This window comes from Homarus americanus, unplaced genomic scaffold, assembly GCF_018991925.1.
Source record: "Homarus americanus isolate GMGI-L3 unplaced genomic scaffold, GMGI_Hamer_2.0 scaffold36188, whole genome shotgun sequence".
Lineage (NCBI taxonomy): Eukaryota > Metazoa > Arthropoda > Malacostraca > Decapoda > Nephropidae > Homarus > Homarus americanus.
In genome coordinates, this window is record NW_024718183.1 from 1,245,495 (window position 1) to 1,258,301 (window position 12,807).

Sequence of the window (12,807 nt, forward strand, 5' to 3'; positions counted from 1 at the left end):
ACGCGATCTATTAACTCAGATTAAAGTAAGTTTTCCAATTTTTTTTTATTTTGACACCAAATACTAGTCGAGCAGTGATTGGCAGTCCGATTTATTCATGTAGGACCAAGGACCATTATTTGACTTAATTGCGGCTACATTTGGGTACATTTGGGTAATTAGTCGGACCCGCCCGGCGGGTTAGTCCTATATATTAACCAAATTAGTGCACGCCTAGGCACCTAATTATCTACAAAACGAAACATTTGCACAGGAAATGATACCATATAAGAACTCACTGATGAAAATAAAGAAACAGTAATACAAATAACTCGTCTGAGGGTTAGTCCCATATATTAAACTTTGTTTTTCACTTCAATTGATTTTCAGCTTCCACCGTGGTCACTGTTGTCACTATGAACTGTCTTAGCTGAAGGCACAATACTACTCTCTAATCAGCCTTTGGATGGTCAAACACAGCCTTGAACACAACTCAATTAAACTTTTCTGAATAAATCCTTTCATATGACAATGATTTTGTGGTTGTATACCTCTCGGCGGGTCCCACTAATTACCCAAATGAACCCAAATGTAGCCGCAATCAGATTCAGATTTGCCCCCGAGGGGGCTAGTTTATTGGGCACCCCCTTACATCCTGTGCAAGGTGAAGGGTTTACAGCGCCCAACAGGGAAGTATGAAAAGTTCATACTTGTCTTTATGACTCGTACATTAAGGGCGTAAAAGCCTGAAAGGTCATAGATTTTGTCAAGTTACATAAAGTGAGAGAATGATGAGTGTGTGGGGGGGAAAGTTCCCGGTACATTTTATCTGTTTATGGCAAAGAGTGGCAGGTCCCTAGTGACTAGGAGGAGGGATATGTAGCCGCAATGAAATCAAATAATGGTCCTACATGAATAAATCGGACTGCCAATCACTTCTCGCCTAGTATTTGGTGTCACGAAGTCACAAAAAATTGGTAAACTTAATTTAATCTGAGTTAATAGATCGCGTGCATGTACCGAAGGAGCGAGTACATTTAGGTAATTAGTCGGACTGCCTCTCGGCCTCTTCCTTTGGTCAGTAGAGCGTTTTTCAATAAATAATCGCGAATAACTTTAAAAATCCTACATTGATTTACACATTCACATCACTAAGATGATCTTTATGCTCTTATGATGTAACGTTTACTAACTTGTAAAAAGAACCACTTTAAAGTTTATGAATCCTTCCTCATCTGAACACCGAACACAATAACATTTACTAAAAACCAAAAACAACACCATTAACTTCCAAACACCAAAAAAATTAATAAGGTAAACTTTTATAGTTTTAGTAATTTTAAAGGTTAGGAAACGTTGGGACGGATTTTCAAATTTTGTTTAATGTTATTTTTAGTGTTTTACCCCCACATTCTCCCTCTACTTCAAAGCCCTGCCCACTTTATACAACTAATATTGTTGGTAATGTTATCAGTGAATTTATAATTTTACACTGGATGGGATCAGGGGTTGGACTGAGAAGTGGATGCTGAACTTTCACCCAGAAAAAAGTAAATACATGAGGATAGGAAGAACAAAAGTTGCTGACCAGGGATATCATATGTACACCACGATCAAGAAGACCACTGTAGAGAAGGATATAGGGGTAGTCATCGATGATAAGCTGACGTTTTCTGACCATCTAGCTGAGAAAATCATCAAGGCTAATAAAATAGTGGGCATTATTAGAAGAACTTTTGTTCATCTGGATGCACCTATATTCAAGGCTCTGTACACTGCTCTGGTTAGGCCACACCTTGAGTATGCTAATAAAATTTGGTGCCCATATCTCATTAAGGATATTGAAGCAGTAGAGAATGTACAGAGGAGGGCTACCAAATTAGTACCACAGATCAACGATTTATCTTATGAGGAAAGACTAAGGAAATTACAGTTACCGACACTGGCGTACAGCAGATCTCGTGGGGACCAAGTGGAAACATACAAGATAGTGTGTGGCATGTATGACCAGGCATGTACAGCAGGAATGTTCCAGATGAGGGAGGATGACACTACCCGGGGGAACACAAAGAAGATCTACAAAACAAGAGCGAGGCTAAATCTCAGAAGACATTGGTTCCCAAGTAGGATTGTCAACAACTGGAATGGGTTACCTGAGTGGGTCGTGAATGTGGAGATGGTGGAAAAGTTTGAAGCAAAATTGGATAAATACTGGAAAAATCAACAACAAGTAGCCTATATAATTATAGGGCACAAATATCCGCCACACACAGCCACCGTCTGAGTAGAGAAGAGGCTATTGAGCTGGAGTCACAGGCGTGAGCCTCTTCCAGAAGATCATCTGTGAGTATCTGTGAGTTATTAATGTGTATTTCGTAATGTTTACACAATTCTAAGACATTTTTCTAATATACTTTTACTTTTACTTTTATCCTCTTCGCCACTTATCGGCTCGTTAGCTGCTTGGGCGATCGGTCACGTCTTTGATTACTTTTCCTTTTCATTTATCTTCTTCACCAAAAGATCGGCTCGCTAGCCATCCGGGCGATCGGTCACGTCTCTGTCACGCACTGTTGGCAATTACTGGGCATGCACCGGCTCCTGAATGTACCTGAACACGCTCCAGTGTTGGTCAAGTCTTGTCTTGAAAGAGCTCACACTCGGTGCCGTCACAACACTCTCTGGTAGATTGTTCCAAGAGTTTGCAACCCTCTCCGAAAAAGTTTTCTGGACTTGCGGCTTCTTCAATCTTGAGCTGTGACCCCTTGTGGGGCGAGCGTCCGCCAGCTCCAAGTAAGGACACTCAACTGAGTAGTGCCCCCTGAGATGCTTATACACCTCAACTAGGTCCCCCCTTGCCCGTCTCAGTCCCGGATTATCCGTTAGGCACAGTAGGCACAGTGCCTAGGGCCTACGAGATATTGGGGGCCTACGAAAAATAAAACGAGAACTTTTCTTCCCCTTTTTCTACAGGTTATTATTAGATAGATACTGAGGTACTTTTTTTCCATTTATTTATTACTTAATCCTATAAGTGTCCACCAACTAGCTGTGCTTAACCAGAAGATCACCTGTGAGTTAGTCAGGTCTGGTCTCCAATGAACTCCCACTCGGTACCGTCACAACGCTCGCTGGCAGATTGTTCCTAGAGTTCACAACCTTCGCTTCAAAAAAGTTTGCCCTGACAATTTTTATCCACTTCAACCTTTAAGCTGTGACCCCTAGTGGGGCGGGCATCAGCTAGCTCCATGTATAAACACGTCTTGACCAAGTAATGTACGTTGGTGTATTTATAGACTTCTATTAAGTCACCCCTCACCCGCCTATAGTATAAGCTTCGCAATTGCAGGCATTCATATCTCTCTGGGTACCTGAGGTGCCGTAGTGCAAGCACCAGTCTGGTGGCCCTCCTTTGGACATTTACAATCAACATACAATCTCTAGCATATCTCAGGGACTGGGATGACCATGCAAGATTGTTTTGGAGATACAAACTAGGTTGCTTAATTACTTCTCAACAGTGTGTCCTCAGTGGCATCAATCCCCGACCAGGAACATATGTACAATAAAATACAGTGTGGGGTATAAACAAACAACTATAAGTAAACACTCATCATAATATTACGTTGGCTCTAAGAACACCAGATGCTGTTGGTATAAATATTCTACTGGAAATAAGCATATAGGTTTTAAGTTGTTTTTGGTCAAATTGACTAATTATTAATTATTATAGAAATCCGCGGATAACACAAAAAGTCAGAAGACCTTCCATTATGGTCACTGGTCAAATGATGTAATCTGATAATGTAATAAACGTTCAAGTTAGATGTTATATTGTATGTTATATTGTATACTGTTCATTTTATTAATCAACTCTGAATACATATAATAAAGCCATACCTGAAAGATCGTTTTCTCTTACTAATATTCTTCTTGAGTAGTATAAATGTTTATAGTCTTTAGAATGTTTGGTTAATAAAATGAACAAATTCTAACATTAAAATATTTTTTTATCAAAATTATTATATTTTTCTATGCGTAGTTAGTAAATAAATCCACAATACAGTAAAAATATAGCGTAGTAAGGGAAAGGGCCCGAAGAAGCACTGGAGTTTCCTACTTGCTGATAAAATATCAATATTTGACAACATAGGAGAAGCAGACGACGCTGGCTGGAGGAGGAGGTAAAGAATCTAACATACATTCTCCTTTTTCATTACACTACATGTTTATGACAGTCACATAAACGAAATTTATAACGTTTATGGCGGCACTTAATAAGATGAAAAATTAATATGCTGTGAGTATAATGAACGTGTTGTAGGTGAGTGTGTAGGCATGACTTGTAGAATCAGCTGTCAACTGTGTGTCAAACTTCTGTCACATTACTGGTGACACCCAGGTCCTGTCTTCATGATATCATCTGTAAATACTGTCATTTATACAGTATAGTTGGTTATTATCCATGTTAAAAGTTACACATTATATCAGAATTGTTGGCTCACATGTACACATTGTTGTTGAAACGTGAGACTCATGTTAATAGGAATCAAGTTTCGTGAATCACATTGTTTAAGACAAGCACATTCCTCATGTCAGAATGTTTGTGAATTTAAATTGTATCTTTTGCATGTTCGGAAAGAGTATTATGGTGATGGTATGTCGTACACATTCTCTAGGAAAAGTTAGTAAAAATATTCAGTACAGAGTTTGGTGAGAATACCCATATGTGCTGGAATACTTGGCAGGATATTCCCAATAAAAGTTTCATTTAGTTGTCTTTTCTTAGTACATACTGCATTACACAAGTGAAATTTGTTACCCAAATTTTCCTAGTAAAGTGTATCTTGAAAGTTATTTCTCTGAAGCTGAAAAAAAAGGCAGGTGTTATTTGACCGGGAACGTATAGACCTCAAAAATTGTTGCTTTGACCTAACCTAACCATGAGAGAAGATAGTGATAAAGAATTCAACATGTAAATGATAGTGTAATGACTCGTGTAATGCCCACAGCCATCCCGACCAGAATCCCTTTAAAATCAAAGTAAATTCATACACAATACCTGCAGATCCCAGTCAAATAGTCGATGGTTATTTGGCCAGAAATCCCGGTCAAATAACCATCTTCAATAAAAATACATAGGATCTGACAGAAGTTACTGAGAATTGTGTGAGTTGTAAGAATATGAGTGTGTGACTGTTGTTGGCTCCCAGAGAGTGCTGTGTTAAACTGACCTGACATAATGCTCGTAAGTTACTGTATTTTTTAAGTAAGTTAGGTAAAGCTAGTTTAGTGTGTGGTAACTTTTATAAATTATTAAATGATGTAGACTCACAGATTTCAAATGTTAACAACAGTGAAGCAGTTATATTCTCAGGCTTATTTAATGTGATGGTAAATAAGTTCAGTAAGGTAAGCTCATACTATTGCTGCTGAAAATGGAAGTTACTGGTAATCCTAGAAACTATAAAGAATATTTTGTCAGAAGATGTTAATGGTGTAACTGGTACCGTACTGTAATGCATTATCAGAATAACTCCACAAACCCGGCCCGTTACTGAACTCCTTTATTGATCAACCAAGTTCAAAAGGTTTATTATTTTTCTTAATCATTTTGAATGCCGTAGCTGTACAAATTATTGAAACTTACAGAGAAGAAGTGTATCAAGTGAGCCAGCGTCACCCGTGGCCCATCACATGTAGTTCTCTAAGTGTCACTAAATGTCAAGAATACAGAAGAAAGGAATATTAACAGAGCTTTCATGACTATACTAAATATTTCCCAAATAAATTATATTGAAGAAGTGTTTCTTATATACAGCTTTCCACCAGGAAAACTGTCTGTAAATTGAAGAGGAGTTTCCCACTGACTACCATTATAGTTTAGGAGGCACTGTACTGTACCTTAATTTGAAGAAAACAAAATCCATCATATACAGGTAATAAACTGACATTAATCATGTTTTAAGCACTTTTTTAGTGAAAACAATAATTTTAAATGATATTAATAATCATAATTATACAGTAAAGTACAAACAGTACAATTAAGGTAAATCCAAATTAGAAACAGCAATATTTTCCTTACAAAAAACTGTGGTGGTCAGTTCTCAAGGTGATGGTGTGGCTGGATGGTGGTGGATATGGGGTTACTGTTGATCACTTAGACATAGCTACTGTTAGGTGTAAAACAATCTTGTTTCCCTGGTTAATATCCTTATGTCTACTGTACTATACTCTGGAAATACACCACAAGCTCTTCAGAAATAAATCTCCACACATCAAGGGCTTAGACAGCACTATTTACTGTTCTTGTTCAGCACGAGACAATCCCAGATGCCATTATCAGCACCTCTGCATCTTTCAGCGTTATGAAAAAAATACAAAAATATTTGTGTAATTCAGGGGTTTTCTTCTGTAAATCGATGCGTTGGATAGAAAAAATGCATCTTTGAAAATCCATAATTCAGGGATCTATCTATAAGTCTGGGTCTACCTGCATTGGAAATTATGAAAGAGTGAAAATAATCTTCATCCTACACCGCTGCCAACTCTGTTCTCTTTTTCCAGTGAATCAAAACATATCATCAATGACTAATAACTGATTCAAATAGGAAATGACTATTGGATGCTGCAGTCAGAACCTAAACTTGAATACAGTACAGTACCTGTATTAACTACCAATTTTAGCAGTGCACAATGGTCTGTTCTGGCTAAAATCAGAACAGTAGTTCAGTAGTGGTTGTTTTAATTTGCCAGAGAATGTGAATTTAGTGTTGGCGGTTCCTTCAATACACTTTTTTCAAGAAATATTTAGTTTAGCTTTGAAAGTTATGAATTACCAAATTTTCATTTTAGTAAGGAAAATGAAACTTCTCACTTCTGTATAAATTTTGTGGTTTATGGTCTTTGCCAGGCAGCTTTTTGTAATAGAAGGTACCTGTTGGTACCTCCCCATCATAACTGCCTTCCCAGAATTGGGAGATCATCTGTAACAGTTATCTTACACTACAGACACAGGAGGCACTTACTGTACATGCATCTAATCAATTAACACATTTCCTTCCAAAAACTATGACTCTGCCATCTTCTTCAGGATCAAGAACAGACATACAGTTAGGTTTTTTATTGGACTTTCAATCTGCCACAAAAAGCTAAGTTTCCTGCTCCTTTAACAATACATCAAAGATTATTGACAGGAACTACAGCAATTTTTGGTGTTATAATTTAAGTAAGACTGTTATTAGGCCACATGTTTACCAATCTTTCTAAGTCAGGGCTCACAGTTTTGCTGGGGTGTCTAGCCACATGGCCCCACACCCTGTGATGTAAAATCTCACTGGCTCAGTACCTTCATCCACATCTCTTTGTTGCCCATATTTTGTAATGGTTGGTCTTAACCTTAATGATGGTCCATCCTGCTGTGAGTCAGGTTGTGGACTCTAGAAAACAATGGGTTACTGCAAGCCCCTTGCTCTAGATGTACAGTACAGTACCTGCATTGTCCAGCCATAAGACCCAACATACCTTCCCCAAAGGAGGATATCAATAGAAGAATACTTAGAAGGGCTAACCAATTCCTCCTATTACAGATCCATTATCACTGTTCTCTTGCAAGGGAAGGCCAGAAGGCTAAAGAATTGACAGTTATGATCTTCCCATTTGGACTGATGTGTGTGAGGGGGAGGAAGCAGTGATTGATGTACCCTTCTTGTTAATACATAATACCATACTGTATTGCACCCATATTAGTCTAGGCTGAATAATTGGAATTTGTCTGAGGATACTGAAAACCCTAATATAGCTGCTAGTAATGTACAGTATAATTATTACAAGAAGCTACCTGGCCTAGGATTTATCAGTAAAAGGGATTTCAAGATCATCACACCATTTTTATCAAACTAAATGGGCGGCACTCCTCTTAACCAATACCAAATACATGTATACTGTACATCAAGTGGTGCATTTTGATGATGTTCTTTCAGAGAAAAACATCTCATCAACTCAAGTGTTCGTGAAGTCAGTATTACAACAGTCCAAGTAAGTGAGGGGCTGAACTTGCATGACACTTTGTGTAAGGCTGCCATCACATTACTCCATGTTGTTCGAGGCTAATACGTACTGTACTGTATATCTCTCTTTTTGTTTGTGTGAGCTGCTTTAATGGATGAAGTTTAAAAAGACGAAGAAGGTCTCCATCTGATTTATTTGAATTATTTAAGGGGATTTTTATTGACATGTTTGTTTTAATTAATGTAATGTATATTTGGTGGGGGAGAGCAAGGTACTATAAACACAAATTGGAATTTACTGAAAATTATCTGTTAGATATCCATATGAGGGATGTTATTCTTGTTCATTATAGCATTAAACCATTTCTTACAGTAGGTGACACTAACCAACCATACCTAACCTAGCAAAGTTAACCAGCATAGCTAACTTAACCAACTCTAACTTAGCTGAGTTTGCCAAATCTAACATGCTTTCAGAAATGTTTTAGTGTTACACTGTGCATCAAATTTTTTTTACTTGTTTAGTCAGTTTGTTCTTTGTTAAATTTTTATGGCCTTCATTGTCCAGTTATAATACGGGGGAAAGCGGAGTACTGTACTGTACTATACCTGGGCTAGAAATTGAACTCGGGTCACAGTGATGAGAAATAAGCATGCTACAGCTACATATATTACCACCAATACCTTATAAAGATTTGAGATGGTATATTTTCATTTGATATACCAGAACAATATATACTGTACTATATGCAATATTTTTGGGGGATTCCCACCAGATTTTTACTCTTTTGAATTAAATTAAATACAGTAATGTATACTGTATGGTATCAGTAAAGATTCCATAAAAAAGAAAATTACCTAATAGAGATATGACCTTCTTCACAACCTCTATCCTTTAATGTAGTGCAAACTTTGTGTTAATTAACGGTAAAATTGCTTATTTGAATTTGTGTTGAGCTGACAACAATAATGCAAGTTTGTGCAAGAATAGCGCTTTACACCAGCTACTTGTTATATAAGATAAATATTATGGTATGTCTGAAAACATTCATGTGAGGTTTCAGGTAAAACTTCTCCATGGAACCAGACACCAAATTTCATACTAAAACTGGAGGTTTGGTTAGGTTTGAGGAGGAGGAAGAGGATGGTAGGTTGGAAAAGCTATTGAGTGATGCTACTCTGGTGTTTTAATGCCTTTGTAAATGAATCAAATGGTGATATGAAAATAATTATGGGTGATTGTTATGAAGCTAAGACATGATGACACAGAATGGAAGTTGACATATTTGTTGTTTGCTGATGATGCTGTGCTGCTGATCTAGTCAGAGGAGAGTGGCAGAGTACCGTACAGTACCTACAGTAAAATGTTTTGTAGAAGTTTACTGGAGAAAGAGAACTCCATAGGTGTCAAGTCTTATATTAATGATGAATTATCATCCCTAAAAGACCATGAAGTACTCAACCACTATTTTAGAATTTAATTGAAAACTATAAACTCAAGCATCAAGCATCTAACACTTCCAGAGTGGCTGTAACATCAGTCCTGACCTTTAATTGCTTACTTATTTCATAGAGTTATAATTTTGAGTGCCAGTCAAAATAGATCTAAATGGGTGAATATCTGTACAGTATTTACAGCAGTTGTATTGTTGATTTGAATGATATGATATCTTAGTTACCGAGTAATGTATCTTATCATGACAAGAAGGTTCTGTCTTGTAGGATTAAGTGTTTTGGAAAGTCCTGATAACTCATTTACACCCTCAAGTATAATTTGGGATTTCAAAATTCAGTTTTTTTACTTGGTATGTCATTGTCTGATTAAAAATTTACAGGTACAGGTATTTAAATGATGTCTAGAATTATACTGTATAGTGTTCCTCTTCTGGGTAATTTTTCAATGAAGAGTGATTTTAATATGTACAGAACTGTGTCATGTACATTTTTTAAAAAGAGGTTTTCTTCTGTTTTAAAAAGGAGACTCATTTTTAACAGGAATATTCTTATGATGTGTAATTGTGTAAATTTTTGTGTTACAGGTTAGGGTACCTCCCAGACTGGCAGTGGAGCATGTAGGGTAGCTAAAGTGGAGTGCAGTGTGGCATTTGAGCCCACTCAACTTGGGGATAATGTGACAGCTAACTGCAGACTCCAGAATCTCAAGAGATAAGGCTGTGATAATAAAGGATCTGAAGATAATTATAGAAATAGGACATAGAGTTAACCTTCAGTTTTGTTAACAACTTTTCTGAATAGTTGTACTGTACTTAAAAGTTCCTTAGAAAAGGCATAATAGCTAGAACTCAAATGCTCATATATTATTTATTTATCACTGAAATCTACATCAGTGCTGCTCAAAATATACTGACAAAATATATATATATAGAGAGAGAGAGAGAGAGAGCAGTTAATCAGAATTCTAAACAAAGTAGAGACTAGAGAGTTTGAACTGCCATAGGAACTGCCTAACACCAAGCATAACCAAGACCCCCAACTCAGTCATTGTCATATTCTTCATGAAATACTTTTACTCTTATGGTTGACTTTGAAATTATATAGTCAAACCAATAAGTCTGTAAGTACGTTTTTTGCTGCCAATCATATAGGCAGTCAGTATTCTTCGTGGAAGAAAATTTCGCCCTCACCGGAGCCGCTTTAGAGGAAGAATGGCGGCAGTTGAGGGTCAAGCCACACAACTAGACTTCCATCAGGCTATGGAAGACTTCAAAACCATGTTCCCAGATGTTGATGCTGATGTTATAGAGGTGAGCTGTGGTAGCTTACAGAAGACTGTCTCAGTAGATTGGAATATGTACTGTAGATGATTTTTATCTATACAATACTTTTGTTGAACTCCAATATGGTATGTCCTGTTTATAAAGTAAGATAAAACTTTAGATCTTCCCTGAACATTTCAATCACAGAATCATTGTACAGTACATACCTCAAGGTTTTACAGTACTAAATCATTAGTGGTACAGTATCTGAATAATGTCAATATTTGCAACTTTTGAGCAAGTTAGATTTTACTTTTTTTTTTACTTTGAATTTACTTTTACAGTGGTCCCTTGCAAATGTTCAAGGTTCAGTATGAAATAGTCTTAAAAGATTGAAGTCATATTTCAGCAAATTATCTTTCTTTGGGAAATAGAACATTATAATTAGGTACAGTACCTAGAAAACATGTATTTTCCCACCCGCACTACAAGGTTTTAAACTAAATTACAGTACAATGTTGTGAAGGTGGGTAAATATTCACATTCATTGTAGAATAACAAGAATTATGCTACAAATAAATAGATTCAACTGGTAGATAGTTTGGAAATAGTGTGGGATCGTGGAGGTGAGTCAATGGGAGGAATGGTTTCTAGCTTAGTTTCTGAATTAAGACTCTTATATTCTTGCTTCTGTAGCCACAACTTCACCGGAGGTTACCAAGGACACTTCAGAGCCAGTATAAAACTGTACACATAGAAATAGTACACAGAAGATACTAACACAGCACAGAAGTTATACTACATAATGCATGGAGCTCAGTGACATAGTCTTAGCTAAGTAAATGATGCATGATAAATAATGCTGTCCCTGCTTCCTGGGCCGTGACTGGTCGGCCATGGTGATGTGGTCAGCCAAATTCGGTCCAAATCTCTAAATATTTCTTGCTGCTGCAGCATCACCAAATGGTTGCACAGGTGTCTTGGGAGCCATTATAAGATAATATACAGTAGAACTAGTGCACAGAAGATACAAATATACTGTACCTGAGAATTATAACATATGGAATGAGGGTGGTTACAGTCTTAACATAGAGATGAATGGTGACTGACATTGATCCTGCCACCAAACTCTTCCAAGGATGGCTGTCTACGATTAGTGATAAGTGAGCTGGCTTCACCGATGGAGGTGACCCAACTGTGGTGAAGTTGGGATGTTGTGATTCACTATAAAATTTAGGCACAAGGAAAGATATAACTACAATGCATACTATTGGATTGATACATACAGGTGTATTATGGGGTTTAACATTACAGTACAGTATTTAATTTTCCACCACACATCCACGGCTCAACCAACTACAAAACCTCCTTATTTAAGAATCATTGACTGTCAAGGATCATATTTGCAGGGGATCACTGTACAGTATAATTAAATGTAAACCAACACCAAGTAACTATGGATTCACAATTTAAAGTTTAAGGTGAATACCAGTATTTCATGGATAGTTTCTAATTTGTTGAAGTGTGACTTGTTGAAACCTCTACAGAAGGACTTAGAATTATATGGATGGGTTTCTGTAGATATCTCTTTATTAATAAGATGTAAACATAAGTTAGATATAAAGTAATTGGCTGAGTTTTCGTTTTGCCTTTAGTTGAAGATGTTATTCCTCTCTATCAGGCAGTGTTACGAGCTAACCAAGGGGCTGTTCATGAAACCATTGACCAGCTCTTGACAATGACCACAGACACTGAAGGTCAAAGTGAGAGTGTTGGTAGTCAACTGTGTCCACAAGGAGTAGGTGGAGGTGCCAGTAATGAATTGCCACCATCTTATGCTCTATCTGCCACTCCGCCCCCAAGTTACCATCAAGCTGTCCCCTCACCACATCGTTCTCCACTGTTAGTCTCTCATTATATATATTATGTACATTGTTCTATATTACTCTATTGTTTTCTAAATGTGTACATTATAACACAAAACATGTTGGGCTTTATTTAAAAAATTATAGTCCCACGTGTTACAGTTGCTTATATTGAACACAAATGAATACATATGTCAGACGCAAGGAAGACAGGGTAGAGGAAAATATGTTTGATGT

General features: G+C 37.1%; 1 protein-coding gene across 2 annotated transcripts; it reads left to right on the forward strand.

Moving 5' to 3' along the window:
- Positions 1-4,114: 4,114 nt before the first annotated feature.
- LOC121859238 (CUE domain-containing protein 1-like) lies at positions 4,115-12,607 on the forward strand (the record flags this gene model as incomplete). Of its 2 annotated transcripts, XM_042355974.1 has the most annotated exon segments (4): positions 4,126-4,163; positions 7,962-8,016; positions 10,028-10,753; positions 12,387-12,607. In XM_042355974.1, coding segments are annotated over 2 exon segments (320 nt in total), but the record flags the coding sequence as incomplete, so codon positions are not given.
- Positions 12,608-12,807: the final 200 nt, after the last annotated feature.